The sequence below is a fragment of the Sceloporus undulatus genome, chromosome 3 (assembly GCF_019175285.1).
Source record: "Sceloporus undulatus isolate JIND9_A2432 ecotype Alabama chromosome 3, SceUnd_v1.1, whole genome shotgun sequence".
NCBI classification, from domain to species: Eukaryota; Metazoa; Chordata; class Lepidosauria; order Squamata; family Phrynosomatidae; genus Sceloporus; species Sceloporus undulatus.
In genome coordinates this window covers 98703515-98721332 of record NC_056524.1, presented here as the reverse complement: position 1 = coordinate 98721332, position 17818 = coordinate 98703515, and the positions used below count along the sequence as shown (strand labels likewise).

At 39.6% G+C, this 17818-nt stretch overlaps 1 protein-coding gene across 1 annotated transcript in view; it reads left to right on the top strand.

Annotated features, from left to right (window-relative positions):
• Nucleotides 1-17818, top strand: part of GABRG3 (gamma-aminobutyric acid type A receptor subunit gamma3) — a 482481-nt gene that overhangs the window by 43303 nt on the left and 421360 nt on the right. The window contains exon 3 of the mRNA XM_042461104.1: nt 3673-3740. Coding sequence (XP_042317038.1) covers nt 3673-3740 — 68 coding nt within the window. The remainder of the gene's footprint in view (nt 1-3672; nt 3741-17818) is intronic.

The window sequence follows — 17818 nt, the reverse complement described above, 5'->3', positions numbered from 1 at the left end:
TGACAGCACTTCAGATCTGTTTGCCTTGGCCCCAAGTATACCTACTAATCCCAAATCAACCCAGTGAATCAATGGAATTTACCAAAGGGCCCAAACAAACAGGCCAAAACAAAGCTGCTTCGGGTCACTTTGGAGGCATGTTGTTTAAATGACCCACACATCTTAAGAGTCCAGAAGCTGTGCTAAAGCTGTGTTCCAGTCCTTAGGACTGGGGTGTGCTTTTGGTGTGGCTTCCAGCCTCTTAGGAAGCATACATCATTTTGGCCTGTCTGTTCAGGCCCTAGGTTTTGCCTTCCTCTCCTGCAATTGATTAAATTTAGTTGGGACTAGTAATTGCATGGCTCTAGGACTAAAAATCTTCTGGCGGGATTTTGTATATACTGAAATTACAGGTAAGTGAAAGGGAAACCTTGTGATCAAAACTAGGGCCTTGTCTTTGTGATATATTGTGCTTTGTGCTATTGCTATTGCTATATCTTGTTTGTAATCCTGTTTTGAATGGTGTAAGAATTCTGGCCAACATGAGATTTCTGAGAGAATTCACATTGTCCTTATTCATGATTTGAAGACTCATAGGAACAGTAACTGTGGGGTTTTTTTTTTACCCATTTAATATGTCCAAAAATTATGTCTATTTTTCTAGAGTTCCCCATATTATTTCATTTTGCAATATCAAGTCTAAAAAGGAGTAGCAGCAAGATTGCCATTTTGTTTTTAGTTGCATTACAATCAGGGTTACATTAATCAGCTGTATTTGTTCAGCGGAGTTGAGATTCCTTTTCTGATTGCTGAAGCCAGGGCTCCAATTCATCCAAGGCTATTCTTTATGTTCAATTTGAATTTTTGATTTTTAATTAATTCTTCCAGATTGTCTGAGAGCAACTGCTCTTTAATGCTATAAAATACTGGATAGTGGATTATTTATTTATTTTTAAACCCCATGGTTATAGCTTTGACTGAATTTTTTAAAAAACTGCCAAACACATCAGGTTTCAAAAATGCATGGTCATTACATTTAGATTGAATTTAAATTTCTGACTTCAGTTAACTGCTCAAAATGGTTGTATAGCAACCATTTTTAACAGCATTAAATTGCTGTAAAGCAATGAGAAGATATGTTCTAAGTATTTCACATTCTTGACTTATTTTGTTCACCTGTGCTTTCTTTTTTTAACTGACCAACAATATCAGGTTGTAGAACTACATACAATTTGCAGCTACGTAAGAATGCATTAACATTGTCAGTAGAGAAGTGACTTTCACAGTTTTTGTGTATTCCCTAAACTATGGATATGTAGGAATTATGAATGCAAAATAGTCATAGGTGCATAACTCTACACATTCATAACTGCCCTACAGGATTCAACGCACTGTATCTTATGTTTGAAATTGTTGCCATCAGTCAGTTGTCAGTAACTCCTACTGTACATTATATTAGGTTGCCTTTTAAAATATTAATTTGAATACTCTCCTTCAAATTTTGTGACCTGCCAAGTCTGTAGCATCAGGCAGATAGGAATGAGAGACAGTTTGTGGAGCCACTGCTGGGCTATGTTAGTTTCATGGATCAAAAATTTGCAGTGATTTAAGTATGTGGCCAATTATGTTCTCTGGATTCATCATTCAGTGTAGGCCCTTTCCCACAACACAATTATATCACTATGATTCCATAATTGTCATGGCTGCATCCTATATTCTTGGGGTTGGCAGTTTAGTGAGACACTAGAACCCTCTGGCTCAGGATCCTTACTATCCCTCCTTAATAGGAATCAAAATATTATTATTATCTGACAAAGAAGGCTAAATAGCCCACAAACTTACAAATCCCAGAATTCTATAGCATTCTGGGAGTTAAAGCCTACAAATCCCAGAATTTCATAGCAATGGCAATTAAAATGGTGTCATGCTGCGTTATTTCTTCAGTGTGGATACAGGCTACAATTAATAGACTCATTTTCTAGGGCTGCATCTACATTACAAAATTAATGCAGTGTGACACTGCTTTAACTGCCATTTCTCAATGCTGTGGAATTCTGGGATTTGTAGGTTTGTGAGATATTTAGCCTCCTCTAGTCAGAGAGTTCTGGTGCCACAACAAAATACAAATCCCAGGATTCCATAAGATGGAGCCATGACAATTAAAAGTGGTGTCAAACTGTATTAATTCTGTGGTATGGCAGCAGCCTAAAATAGCTTTTTCTCTTCACAGCAAAAAGAGAGAAAGAGCAAGGCACCCATGCTTTATGGAACAGTTGGTAGTCATCTATAGTCTCCTCTCAGAAGGTGTGCTGCTAGGGGGCTCTGTTTTGACATCAGTAAGACCTAGTCAAAGTCCAGAAATTTCTGGAGGAGAGTGTGGCCAGCAAGCTGACTGCTCTTGAAAGCTCATGGTGTGCAGAGAGAGTGACAGGGAACATAAACTAAGAAGAACAGGAGGAGAAGAAAAAAAGTTGAATGATCCAGTCTTACAATTAGGAAGGTAAAGTGGCTGCCCCATACAGCAGATTTTGGGTGTCATGAAAAAACAGCAAATTTAATGCATTATGACCTAAATCCAACTGCTAGTCATACTCAGCTAGAACACACCCATTGAATTAGTTGTTGAATGGCAAGTAAGACCCTTTCCTTCAGTGAATCTACACCAACTTGGTTATATTTTTATTGCCAGCATAGTGAAGAGGCACTTTTAAGGGTTTTGTTTTTCAGCTGTCTAAATAATTTGACTGCACCTTGATTCTGGAGGCAGAGTGGACACCATTTGCTGTGCTGTCTCAGGTGGCAACAGATCTTGAAATGGCCCCAATAAAAGATAAGCCCTTATCCAATGTAAGTTTATAGCAGTTCATACCTAAATATCCTCAAGGCACCGAATCTCATTTGATCTTGAAAACTAAGCAGTATTAGTTCTGGTTAGTATTTGGATGGGAGACCACAAATGAATACCAGATGAAATAGGCTATATTTCAAAGAAAGGACCTGGCAAAATCACATCCAAGTATTTCTTGCCTAAGAAAACCCAACAAAATTCATGGGGTCACCATAGGTTGACAGGTGACAATGGCACATTCTCACACACACACACATACGAGTGTTATCATACAATTTAGCCACTAGATGGCAATGGACTTAGTCCTATCTGACTGTCTGGGAGTCCTGTTAGTCGTCTTTTCTTATATATTTGTTATCTAGCTTTCTGAGTAGTGTGTCCTCAAATCCTTCCATGACACAGTTTCTTCCCTTTGCCATCCAATCATATTTCCAGATTCTTCCTTCCAGAGGAAAGGACACAAATACAGATGGATTCAGGGGCTCAGAGGCTGGCTGATAGTAATGAAACTGCCAAGTCACAGATGCAGACCTCCTGGGGAGGCAGAGAACCTTCTGGTCTCTGACAGTTGATGGTGTAGCCCAGGTTCTTCCAGCGGGTAGAGCAAAAAAGCATTGCAGATTGAAATATATATACACACATTAATTCCAAAATCATTATTTAACAGAATGAGGGTTTGAAAAGGGTTCATCATGATAGTTAGGGAAGGAATTCCACCTATGCTGTGCTCTTGTTTCAAAACAGATTTAAAGAGCTGAACACTGTGATTCAAAAAATGTTTAATACAATTGTCTGTATTGTCTGTGGACCAATATTAAATACTGTTTCCCCCTTTTCTTTCCCAGTGAAACCTACTGTCATTGATGTTGACATCTATGTTAATAGCATTGGCCCTGTGTCATCAATAAATATGGTAAGTGTCTCACAGTCAGTGATTTTATTGGCACCGCTGTTCTTAGCATCAATATCTGAGTGCCTTAATTTATCTGAAACGAGATGAGGTGATGTATTATGGCTGCTGAAGTTGTTTTGTTGTCTGATGTAGTTCTGCTTCCCTGAAAATTTTGTGTCCCTTTCCTAGGGGGGAAAGAATGGTAAGAAGTATTGTGCTGTGATCTGTCTGTCACAAAATTCTTGTAAATTATGAATATTCAGTTTCTCTTTGGAAAATACAGAACTGAAACAATGTTCTCTATACAATAGCCAGAGAAAGTATGCTCATCAGTTCAGTGAGGTTGCAAGCAGTGGTGAGACAGTGTGCTGACCTGAGAAAATGTGTAATGCAAACTAACAGTATAGTATTTAATCAGAATTATGCCCCATAGGCTTTATTCCCAGATACTTTTGTGCAGGATTACAGTTCACTCACTGAATTTAAAATTGTTTCAATGGGTTTTGCCACTGAAACACTATCCCGACATTTTTTGGAAGTCCAACTTTATGTTGTAATGGTTAACAAGCTGCAGCTGTACCAGGTATTGGTCAGTGTGTTCAGACTTGAACAACCAGGATGTTTGAGAAAACACCTGAGATGTATCTGCACTAGATAGCCCACACTGTTTTTCTGTCACCTTTTCATGGCTCAGTTTGAAGGAGTCCTGAGATATTTAGAGATATTTAGAAGATTCTAAAGTTCCTGAAGAAGAAGGACTGAGGATCAAATCAGTTTAACTCTCTCATGTAGAAGGAACTGTAGTTCAAGAAAACAGACTAGAGCTCTCTAGCAGAGAGTTCCAAGACGTTCACCAAACTATAGGACTCTATGATATGGAATGGTAATGATGCAACTGCCTATCCAGATACACCTTCAGTCCCAAATAAATCTTTATAGGTGGCAAAGTAATGATTTAGTTTTCTTTTGACTGTCTTGTACACTGAAATCAGGCTGAAATTATTTGCTCTAAAAGCTTTTCAAGGTTGGCTTCCTCTTGGTCTTTAGGAGATTGGTCACAAAGAGCTTTTTGACCTGCTAGGTCTTAGAGGAGGATAACTATTTTTTTTTTTTTTGGTATTGTACATATTTAGAATTCTTCTGGGTATGTATCAATAGCAATAGTAGCTTACTTGTTTATGTATTGCTGTTTTGTTGCTTTGATTTTAATTGTGCTTTGGGCTATTATAATTTTAGATGGCATTACATAGTTTTGTGTGTTCATGAATAAATATGTAATTTATGTGAATATGCAATCCTATACATGCCTGTTCAGAAGAAAGATCTACTCTCAGTTAAGTGAACCTAGGACTGCAATTATTATATAGAGATTATCTGGAAGTAAAAATACACTTGTGCTAATAAAAAGATGTGAGAGAGTACTGTAAGACATTTGAGACTAACTGAGAAAAACAAATTATAGCATAAATTTCCATACCTTCAGTCCTCTTCATCAGATGCATCTGATGCTCCTTTAGATCTTTCTGTGCTGAAGCAGTCTTTGAATACTGTTTGTGCTTAGAAGTGCATTTATGCACAGATCAGTAGTATTACAATAAGTGATTCACAAAACAATACTATAACACAATGCAATTTCTCTGAATTATCAGTTTAAATCATATACATGACTTGCTACCTTTCATATGTTTAAGGTATTTAGTGAAAGGTTCAACTGTAGAAAGATCCAAGTGGGATCCCTTAATAAAAATGCTGTTCATATATGTCAAAGCTTTCTCTTCCCTGCTAGGACATGGCTCACTGACTGAACTGGCAGGTGCCATCTGGCAAGAGAGCACTGAATGAGTGTGTGCCTGCTGGTGAGAGGATAAATCAATAGTTGTGATGACACTTGCTGAGATATTAAGTAAAAGGGCAGTTGGCAAAAGAGTTAGTGTGCAGGTCCCTCTATATACCTACATGCCGCTTCATCTTTGGACACTCTATTCCATTTTTCTTCTGGCTCAGTCAATAGTCTGGTAACATTTTATGACCACTGAGGAGCCTCAAAAATATTTTACACTGACTTCTGTGAGATTTACTATGTGGTTTTTTTTTTGGGGGGGGGGGGGGGGGGAGAGCGAAAGCTTCTCTGTTGGATGTGGGTGTGTGTAAAATTTATTTTTCTATTTATTTATTTTTTAAATAAAAAACTTTGGGTAACCTCAGAATTCCTCCATGTCTTTTTCCAAGATAGCACTTTAATAACACTTTAATAGCACTGATTTAAGTTCCCAATGCTTCTGTGAGCCTACTCTACTAATTGGATGTAGATCAGTGGGTACTGTCCTTACTTAGGAGTAAGTTTCATTGAAGTAAATGGGAAGTTCTTCTGAATCACACCTTAGTGATAGTAAGCTCAGTGTTGTGCTGTAGATATCTGAATAAACTCATGCAGGATTTGTGAGGAGGGATTGTTTAGAACAATAACAACAAAAAAAGGTTCGGGAAGCATTTCAGGACCTTGGACAAGGAATGTCCCAATTTAAAGTTTCACTTTGTTTTGAATACAAGATGGAATGCTGGTTGAGTGTATTTTCTGAAAGTTTGAATGTATCCTGTTTTTCTCAGAAGGGAAACCAACAGATGCATATAATGTACTTACATTTTGCCAGAACTGAATATACCTATGCAGAAAATAGCTGTGGAGGATTTTGTCCTAGGCATATTTAAAATGTGAGCATTTTAAAACAAGTAAATATCAGCAGAGAAAAATAAAAAATAGCATAAAAACTACAAACAAACCCTGTTTGCCATAATTTGATGGAGTTTCCTAGCACAGTACTGCTTCTAGGTAGATTAATTCTGACAGATGTTACATACATAGGTGGAAAAGATTTTGTACAAAGAGCCTTTAAATATGAAGGGATTTTTAAAAAGAAAAAGGAAGAACCCCTCATTAGTTTTTCTGTCTTCAGAAACTGAGGAAATTGGCAGGTATATTATATAGCCCCTTCAGCAATGGTGAAGCCTGATAAACTTCAGAGAAATAGATGCAGAGTATTTTCCCATTGTTGCCACTTTTAAAACAATTTTTTTGGTGACTGTGAAAACCAAACTTGCTTTTTTCCTCAGCTTCTGCCTCTGCATCTCCTAGAAAATGCCTCAGGGACATTGTGAGTTTTGCCTTGTTCCTGCTTCAAAGCTCATGGAGTAGATGGTTTACATTTTGTTGAAAATATATGAAAGTGTACAGGTTGAGTCTCTCTTATCTGGAACTACATAATCTGAACTATTCCAAAAACCAAAACCTTTTCATGGGTGGCTGAGATAGTAATACCTTTGCTCTCTCATAGTCCAGTGTACACAATCTTTGTTTCCCTGTGCAAAATTTAAAATATTGTGTAAAATTACTTTCAGGATACTTGTGTTTATGAACATAAATGAATTTTGTGTTTAGACTTGGGTCCCATTCCCAAGGTATCTCATTATGTATGTATGTACAAATACAGGAATTCCAGAATCCAAATAAAATAAAATCCAAAATACCTCTGATCCCAAGCCTTTTGGGTCAGGAAGACTCAACCTGTATCTTAATTAAGAAGTAATAGGATGCAAGGTTTGGGACTTTAGGGAAGCCTTTTTTGAATGGGCTAAACCAGAATGGAATTAGAAAACAGCACATAAGAAAAGTCCACTTGTTTTACTATTGCTACTCCTGAGAGGGAATCAGCTTATAAGTAGTACTATAAAATACTAGTAGTATAGCAAGATTCTAATATGTTTGTTTTGAAATCTCTGCAAAGCAACATAAATGGGGAGCCCTGATAATAAAATTCCCTGATTAGAAAAGCACACCTGACATTTTTCTGTGATGGAAAGTTTGGGGAGGTTTCACAAAGTGTCAAGCTACAACTAAAAACCCCTGTTCCACAGCAGAGCTGAAACTTTATGACATTTCATTTGAACTAGAATGACTTCACTTTGTATCTATTATCTCTCTGAAGTGGAGCCATACTACTTCAAATTTAGATTTATCTGAACAGTGACAAGCCTCTAGTAGTTTAGCTGTTAATGGCTCAGTTTTATTTTAATAATGTATAGGATATTGTGTTGGTAAAATAAATGAATTTGTGCCTAAGTTAGAGTTCAATTTATTTTATTGTTCTAAAATGTAAGGTAATGAGTTGTTGATTTTGTTGATGTCTTACTCATGTCTAAAAGCTTTTGTGCCAGTATATTTCTCTAGAAGCAACAGTCATGCAAATCTAAATAATAGTCCTTCTCCAGAGCAAATTACTGATAGTCAAATGGTAGTGGAATTAATGGAAAATGTTAGTCGCTATCAGTTGGTTCCATTCTTTTTCATAGGGCTTAAGTATAACTAAGTTTCCCTAGACCAGGGTAAATAACTATTTGTTTTTCTTTCTTGTTGAAGTGTGAGTGTGGGTTGTTGTTGTTTTGAAAGCATTGAGTTGTAAACATGGTCACTCTTTCTTAATCTTGTGGTTATCTGAAAAAAGTGTGCATGTTTGAATCTGTCTTGGAGCAGACAGCAAAAAACAAATAGGGTTTATCAAATGTTCAGTTAACACATTCAGTAAAACTTAGAATTTGATCTCCTGGAAATTCCTCCTTTCCTTAATTTAATATTAGTGAGAGACACAAAGACTGTAGTCACTCACTAAATGGAAAGAATATTAGAAAATATTTTTAAAATTGAAAAAAGAAGAAGAACAAAACCATGTTTCCTGAGTGTCAAGAAACCTTGATGGAACATCCTGGACTAATGAAAATCTTCACATTTCAGGACTTACTCATATTCAGTGCAAATATTACATGTGGTTGTTTTGCACAAAATACAGCATTTTCTATGACAGCGAATGTTTCTTGCATAGAAAGTACTATAATCTGTATTCTGTGTATTTTGCATAGACTAAGTGAAATTGTGACTAGTCTTTACAAATTGCATAGTTTTTACTGTTCTATGCATTTGTTATTTTTAGATTGTATGCCACTGGCAGGTTTTATTATTCTTATCGATTTTACCCATTCTATGTACAGCACTGTGCAAATTTACAGCACTTTATAAATAAAATGTAATAATAATAATAATAATAATAAGATCCTTTTTTGCTCTGAGGCAGAAATTGCTAAAATTCCCCATTCTTTTGAAAAGAAAACCAGAGGAGAGTTACAGTACATCCCTACTGTATAGTCATGATGGACTTAATGCATAATACTTTAAGTAAGGAGCAGAGGTATACTTCACCTAGGAGCTGAACAGATGGGTGTTTACATGCAAACATGCCACCATGCCATTGGCGCATTATCACTGTGTGCCCATTCCTTTCCTCCACCATTGTTTCTACTGAGAAGATCCCCATGGTGGCCTTTGCCATGCGGACAGGGCCCCTCTTGCATGTTAGAGGCCATGATGGGAGGTTTTCTCAGTTGAGACTACAGGAGGAAGGTAAGGGGCACAGGGGCGATCATCTGATGTAATGGGTCATATTGTAGTTTCCCAGAAACTCTGTGGCATACTGTAGGCCTTTCTGGCCTACTCTAAAGTCCCTTTGAGCCAGGATCAGACTAGGACCACTTCATTGGCATCTGGTCTTCTAATCAGCCCAGGGGTATTGGCCTGCATCATCCAGACAGGGCAATACAAGGCCGGGGGGCTACACAGGCCTTTTGACCCATTCAGACAGACAGCCCCCAAGAGAATTTACATGGGTTATTGACTTTGCCTCTGTCCCACACTGATCACAAGCCTTGTTGTAGTGGTGTATTACTATCATTGTGGCACAGATTGAGTCTTCATTATCCGGAATTCCAAAATCAAAAATATTCCAAACACCAAAACATTTTTCATGGGTGTCTGAGATAGTGACACCTTTGCTTTCTGATGGTTCATTGTACACAAACTTTGTTTCATGCACCAAAATATTAAAAATATTGTATGTGTATAAGGTGTGTATGAAACCTAAATGATTTTTGTGTCAGACTTGGGTCTCATCTCCAGAATATCTCATTATGTATGTATGAGCAAATATAGCTATTCAAAATAAACAAATAAATGAAAGACAAAGTCCAAAACATCTCTGGTCACTAGCATTTTGGATAAGGGAGATTCAATCTATGGTGGTATGAATATATTAGTTCAAAATCCCACTAAACTATTAAACTTGCTGGAGTATTTTTACTCCATCACTGTCACTTAGTAGAAATGGAAAGAACTTTTGAAAATAATTGAAAAAAATGTCGTAATGTGATTCTGACAGATTCTCTGAAGAAAATAATTCTGGACTGATGAGAAACTTTACAATTCATGGTTTATTCTGCACAAAACCAGTCAATTTTTTCACACAGAAACATTTTATGTAAAGAAAACAGCATTATTGAGCACTGAAAATAATATTTGTGTGCCAGAATGTATTTGCACAAACATGATTCATCCTGTGTAAAAAATTCTGTTTCTATGCAAAAAAATGCAAATTTTGCTCAAAATATGGCCCTAGCTACAGCATTTTCTGCAGAGAAGGTAGACTTTTATGCACAGAAAACAGTGTATCTGAACATTTTTTTTCTTTGCTGAAAATGATGTCTTCTGTACATAAAAAGAAAAAGATAAGTCCTGAACTGCCAAATAAGTCCTGAACTGCTAAGGGTAAACTGTGAAAGGGAAAGAAAATTAATAAAATTGCTTTTGTAGAGGATGAAATAAGTGAATAATTAAATCCTCAACTTCGCCAAACATATAATCACTGTCTCCTAACATAAACAACAACAACAACAACAACAACATATATTATGAAAATAAAATAGGATGGAGCTCCATAGACATTCTCTCTCCCATTCCCCTGAGGTCCTTTGTGGCGGGTGAAGATGGGATGAAACTTGATTAGTATATTAACATAAGGCTACAGTCACTTAAAGCTAAATCTGGGAAAGGGTACGTTTCCATAATTAGAGCTGTTCTGTTTTGACTTAAGGCTGCAATGACTGAAGGCTGTTTGGTTATTGTGATAGTATGATACTTTTCTGAGTGACAAAGTATGAAGATGTATGATATGGGGGATTTAACTGTATATCCACAATGTCACTGAAATTCATGAGAGTAGGATATTAAAGTCACCAGTGCTACCTTTTGTGGCATCCAGTTATTATTTGGTTGTTTATTTTATATTCCATCTTTCCTCCCAGAATTGGGAGTTTGAGCTTTAGTTTCTATCAGAAACTGGTACCAACAGTATGAACAGAATAAATCATGTTCCACACACCATGTAAACATAAAATACAACTGATATGGTGTTATATTGAGCCATACTCATCCTACCTCTAATCCTACGGAGACCGGTAGTACAAGGAGCCAATCTGTAGATTCATCTTTGAAAGAGTCTTTTGCTTTCATTAGGATTCATTCTGCCTCATTCTCTTTAAGTAGGATACATGCTTATTTTACACACAGAGCATTACAAATCACTAGAATCCATGCTCTACCCAGCTTGCACAAGTCAGCCTGCTGATTTGTAGTTATGGGTAAAGAAGATAATTAGCTGTTTGTCATTCCGATGCCTGAAACAAATGGCTCTGTTGCTTGACATTCTTTGCTTTACCTGGAGGAAAAAAATATGAATCAAATATTTCACTTTGACTAAATGCATGGCTGTCAGCTTTGCCAGAGCTCTGTCTTTGTTTTCTTTTGTATATTGGTAGTTTATGAAGAGTTTTCATGATCTATATAACTGTGCATTCCATATTTTCTTGCTCAGATTTCTTTGGGTTTTTTCCCCACTGAAAGCAATAGGTCTTGATTTCCACTTCATCTTCTGAGGCTCAGTAATGGATAGTTTCCATGCAGTTCTGTGTGGCTTTGTACAGTCCTGATATGATCCACTGGTGAAGTCCTAATATGAAAACAGAATAATAAATGATATTTAATTCTGTCTGACAAAATACGGGATAGTACTTTCTCCAGTAATGTTTGTTCAGAAAGAAAAAAGAGTTAGCTCAGAGGTTTGCTGAGCACAACGCCATTACAGAGTAAGTGATTGTGTAGTAAGGTGGGGAATACGTGATGGAGGAGGGTTTCTCACTGCTATAGCTAATTTGGTAGCCATAGTAGCTGGGAGAAGCAGTCTATGGGGGGCTCCTGATCCCAGCAAATTGCCAGTCCTTGACCCACTGCAAATTCATCAGATGTATTTGCACAGACCTCTGCATACAGTATTTCATGCTGCAGTGAAATCATGAGCTGTATTAAACTCTTATATGTCATTTACTGGCTTAAAATAGCATCTTTTGTAAGACAGGATTTAAAACACCAGTTTTTTGTAGTCTAGAATATTTGATCACTTGGATTTGTGTATTGTTCTTGTTATGAGCTGTCAAGTTGACTCTGACTTATAGTGGCCAAATCATGGGTTTTTCTTGGCAAGTTGTGTTAACAGGAGGTTTTTCATTGCCTCCTATTTAGACTGAGAGCGTGTGACCTGCCCAAGGTGGTCTAGGCTGCACCCACAGTGCAGAAATAGTCCCATTTGGCCCTCTTTTAACTGCCATGGTTCAATACTGTGGAACCCTGCAATTTGTTGTTTGTTGTGGCACATGAGCTCTCTGACAGAGAAGCCTAAATGGTTCACAAAACTACACTTCCTAGAATACTATAGCATTGAGCTATGGGAATTAAGGTGCTGTCAAACTGGATTATTTCTGCAGTGTGGATGCAGCTTCAGTGGATTTCTATTGCTGGATGGGGATTCATACCCTGGTTTCCCTAGCTGAACACTGAAACCAATACATCATGCAAATTCGGTTAACCATTTTTTCAATCAAATCTCTCCTCGTTTCACATTTTTGATCCAAGTGGCACTGATCATCACCATATGCTACCAGTGCTGTGATCATTCTTGTTATTTTTTTCTTTTAAATGAGAGACTGTGCATTTAAATGAGATTAATGAGATTAATTGGAAGTGGCATCCTATATCAGCTGTTGCCTTATCTGAACCACTCTGCTGCTTTTCTTGATTCCTGCAATTGGTTTTCTTTACACCTAATTCTGCACTGCTAAAAGAAGAAAGAATCTCAGAGGCTGGATCAACCAATTTGTTCTTTCTTTCAGGGTGATGTGAGGAGTGGTAGAGATAATTGATAACTGAGATCAGTGAGTTCATTAATGATAACTAATTCAGAGAAATGAGCGGAAGGCCATTGCTCCTCTGATGAAGTTCCCCCTCCTACTTCATAAAAGGCAGCTAAAGGAATTTTGCATTTCTGTTAGGTCTGTGGATGCATTCTGGGGCTAATGTATTTCACAGCTCTCAGCTTTGTACAACTATCACTTCAACTTCTTTTGTACTATGATTTCACATCTGAAGCAAATGTTTGATGAATTCATATATGAGTGATATCAGTATGCATTCCCTGTTTTCTTCAGCCATGATCTTTAGGTCTGGATCATGATGAAAAGTCAGCATTATTTTGGATCCTCTTTTTGGTGTTCTAAAATAAAATGCAGAAATGTAAGCCCAAATTAAATATTATATTAAATGCTCAGGGACAGGGTCTGTTTCAATAGATACCAGCTTCCTTGCTCATATGTAGACTTCAAGAAAATTCCAACTTAGGCAGCACAGAGCTTTTGTTTTTATAATCAATTGGTGGGGGGTGGGGGGGGGGGTGTGGGACTTTTCTTTTTTATTTTGCATCCTTTGATGCATCATTATCCAATTGCACTTTACTTAAAAGCAACACATAAATTGGGGAAGTTAGGCCCGTTACAAACGGGCATAAAGTACGGACTGGGTTCGTATTAAGATTGGAAAGGGGTGTCACTTCGGGACACCCCAAACCCTAATACGGACCGAGTCTGTACAAAATGGCAGTGCCCGTTCCACATGGGGGCCGCCATGTTTACATAGTGGACGTGCTGCATCCACACATCATGCGGCGCATATGATGCTGCGAGTGCGCCATTCCAAACGTAAGCCCTGGTATACGGAAGATCTCCGGGCAAGGAAGCGGGTTCTGCGACAGCTAGAGCACCGCTGGCGGAAACACCTACGCTTAGCCGACAAGGCTCTCCTAGACCGCCTTTTGGAGGACTATGGAGAGGCGATACAAGCAGCTAAGAACTCGTTCTACAGTGCTTGTGTCGCGTCCGTCGAGTCGTGTCCAGCAGAGTTGTTCAGGGTAGTCAGGGAGCTAACTCAGCTCCCTCCTGTCCCGAACCAGATCCTTGAACCTTCTAAGGCCTGCTGCGACCAATTTAACAACTTCTTCACGGATAAAACCTCTCGGGTAAGCGAAGGTCTTAACGCCGGCATTAGGGCAGAACCTAGGGTAGAGGTATCCAGAGCCTCCGTGGACTCCATTAAACTGGATCAGTTTGAGTCGGTCAGTACCGATGATGTGGACAAGATCCTTGGAAGCATTCGGAAGACAACCTGCTTCCTCGATCCCTGTCCCTCATGGCTAGCGGCTCAGGGGGGGACCGGTGGTAACCTCGCTGTTACACCGGATTATAAATACATCCTTGAGGGATGGGCAATTTCCATCCAGCTTGAAATTGGCCACTATAAAACCGCTGTTAAAAAAGCCCTCCCTCGACCCCCTGTTGCATAATAATTATCGGCCAGTATCGCTATTGCCATTTTTGGGGAAAGTGATCGAGAAGGCGGTTGCAATCCAGCTTCAATCGATCTTGGATGAAACGGATTATCTGGACCCATTTCAAACTGGCTTTTGGGCGGGCTACAGGGTTGAGACGGCCATGGTCGCCTTGGTCGATGATCTCCGTCTGGGCATCGACAGGGGAAGCGTGTCCCTGTTGGTGCTCTTGGACATCTCAGCGGCTCTCGATACCATAGACCATGGTATCCTTCTGGAGCGCGTGGCAGAGGTGGGAATCGGGGGCACTGCGCTCCAGTGGTTCCGGTCCTACCTCTCTGGGAGGTTCCAGCTGGGAGACGTGTGCTCCGATAAGAGGGCCCTTATATTTGGGGTCCCTCAAGGAGCCATTCTGTCTCCCATGCTTTTCAACATTTACATGAAACCGCTGGGAGAGATCATCCGGAGACATGGGGCGCGGGGTTATCAGTACGTTGATGACACCCAAATAGTCTTCTCTATGTCTCTGACTGATGCAGTGACCAGGGATGGTATCTCTCCTCTTGTGGCGTGCCTGGAGTCAGTAATGGGCTGGATGAGGGAAAACCGACTCAGTCTGAATACAGAGAAAATGGAGGTCCTCATGATAGGTTCTCCTGGCCCAGGGATGGCGGTGGTTCCACCTGTCCTGAACGGGATCACGCTTCCTGTAAAGGACTCGGTATGCAGTCTGGGGGTGCTCCTTGATTCGTCGCTCCACCTTACATCTCAGGTGGATGCGACGGTCTGGAGCACCTGCTATCAGCTTCGGCTGATCCGCCAGCTGCATCCCTACCTGGGCCAGAGGGACCTTGAAACGGTGGTACATGCTCTGGTAACCTCTCGATTGGATTTCTGCAATGCGCTCTACATGGGGCAACCCTTGTACCATACCCGGAAGCTACAATTGGTACAGAACATGGCAGCCAGACTGGTCACTGGGATACCCAGGGCCAGTCATATAACACCTGTACTTAAAGATCCGCACTGGCTGCCTATTCGCTTCCGGGCGCAATACAAGGTGTTGGTTATAACCTATAAAGCCCTACATGGCTTGGGCCCAGGATACCTTGAGGACCGCCTCTCCCCATACAATCTGCCCCGCACACTCAGAACTTCTGGGCAGCAGCTACTAAGGGTCCTGGGGGCAAGACTAGCCTCCACAACGAGGAGGACATTCACCATCTCAGCCCCGAACCTCTGGAACACGCTGCCCATAGAGCTCCGTTCGGCTACCTCCCTAGCACAGTTCAGGAAGGAACTAAAAACCTTCCTGTTTAAGCTAGCGTTCCCCGATATATGTCCTAGTTAGTCCCCCCCCCCCTTGATGGCCAATGGTGAGCAGGCTAGAATATATTTTTAATGTAAATTTTAATGTATTTTTTATTGTTCTGTATTCTGTGTTTATTATTATGTTGTACACCGCCCTGATTACAAGAAGGGCAGTATATAAATAAAGCTTTTATTTATTATTTATTATTATATCCGAGCCACAAAGAGAAGCGCCATTTTGGCGCTTCTTATTTGCAGCGCAGAGGAGCCTCACGGTTTGGACGCTGGGGCTCCTCCATGCTACAAATGAAGGCGGCAGCAGACCGCCCCTTCTGGGCAGTCTGTAATGCACCTAAGATAAACATTTTAAATCCACTGGGCTCTATGGAGCTAAAAGACAGTTGGATGAATTCATAATTTAGGGAGAAATTGTTAAAATTGAAGACTAACACTCCCTCCAAAAGAACAGCTATTTCAAAAACATTTTTTCAGAAATTGGCATCCTTAATCCTTATGAACATGCATGTATTTTGTCCTAAATCTGCTTCCCATAATTTTACCTCATTTCTTTCTTTCTTTATTATTGCACTTATATCCAACCTTTCTCTCAAAATGCAATAAGTCTTTCTGTTTCTAGATACACTGGATCACATTTGCCTTAATTTTTGGTATTAGGATCTATGCATTGATGTTAATTATGTTCATTATGGTGGATTTTTAAAGCCCAAGTATAAAGTATCATTTTCCCACCCACATAATTTAATGTAATTTCAGGGAACAATGGGGGGTTGTGTTTTTTGTTGGCTACATCTGTTTCCTCAGCTTGCCCTTTTTGCCTGCCATCATTGGCGTTTTTAACTCCACCTTTGTCAGTGGTGGAAGCTGTGAGTGGAACGGAACATGACAGACAACAAAAAGAACTGGAATGAGGCTTGGAGACACAGTGAGAGGAAGCCCACAGAAGACAGTTTTTTGGCTCCCTATCCTGTGAAGTTTACTAGTGAGATTGTTATTTCATCTTGACAACCATATAACTATTTGTCAGTCAGTCTTTGGTTGCTCCTCAGCCTCCTCCTGACCCCCTGCTTGCAATCTTTGCTCCTACTCAGCTGTCACTCAACTGTTTGTCAGCTGGGTTGATACCATCTCTTACATTTTCAGAGCTTTTCTCTCCCAGTTTTTGGGCAGCTTCAGCTTGACCTCCAAGGGAAGGAGGATTAACACATCTTCCTCTTTCCACTCACTGCAGTTATGCTTTACTAATATTATTTGGTTGTAGCCATTTGTTTGCACCCTTGTGCTATACTTGGCATAGTCTTGCATATTCTGGATCCAAAGCCACTCCATTCTCCAGAGAGGTTCCTGAACTGGATTCCTCAACTAGCCAAAATGAATATTGCAGGGATACAGAAACAACACTGTGGGCCATAAGCATCCTGCACTCCCCACTTTTGCAGCTCCAAAGCTTTCTTCTAGCCCCCCAGAGTTCAACAGACCGCTGAAAATTGTTTCTTTAAAACAACAACAACAACAACAAATTATGCTATTATTTGGATGAAAATGTGCCCACAGCCTTTCACAAGTGCATGCAAATATTTTTTTTAAAAAATCTTCCCGACCCCTGCCTCCCCCTGAAATATCTTCTTTCCCCTCTGTATCCTCTCCAAAATGGCAATAGAAAGTCATGGCATCATTTCCAGTTGCCATTTCAGAGGGGAAACAGAGAGGAAAGAAGGTAGGTTGGGGCACTCAGGGGTGTGAGCAGCCTGCAGAGGGCCAATGGGTGGAAGAACTGTCCCCATCTCTTCCATTTGCCTATCCCAGGATATCCAGAGGGGGATTTAGTACTTTAAGTGGGGGGCTGCACTAAATCCCCCTCTAAATGGAATTCCACTGGGCTGAAATGTTGGGAGAAAATCTGATCTTCCAATTTTTCTGCCAGGCTACAATTTAAAAGAGGAGACAATCTGTTACTTCATTTAATATCATATTCCATCCCACTTAAAACTTTTCCTAAGCCCACCCTTTCCCTTCAAACACACAAGAAAGCACAGACCCAACCTTCAAGCTTACAGATCATTGGCAGAGATTTAACTCCCGAATCTCACAGCACTTTTGCATTTGTCCCAAGATGAAATTTTCCTGAGTACATGATCTATCTGCTGGATGAGAATAATATGAAAATATGGTAAGACTCCA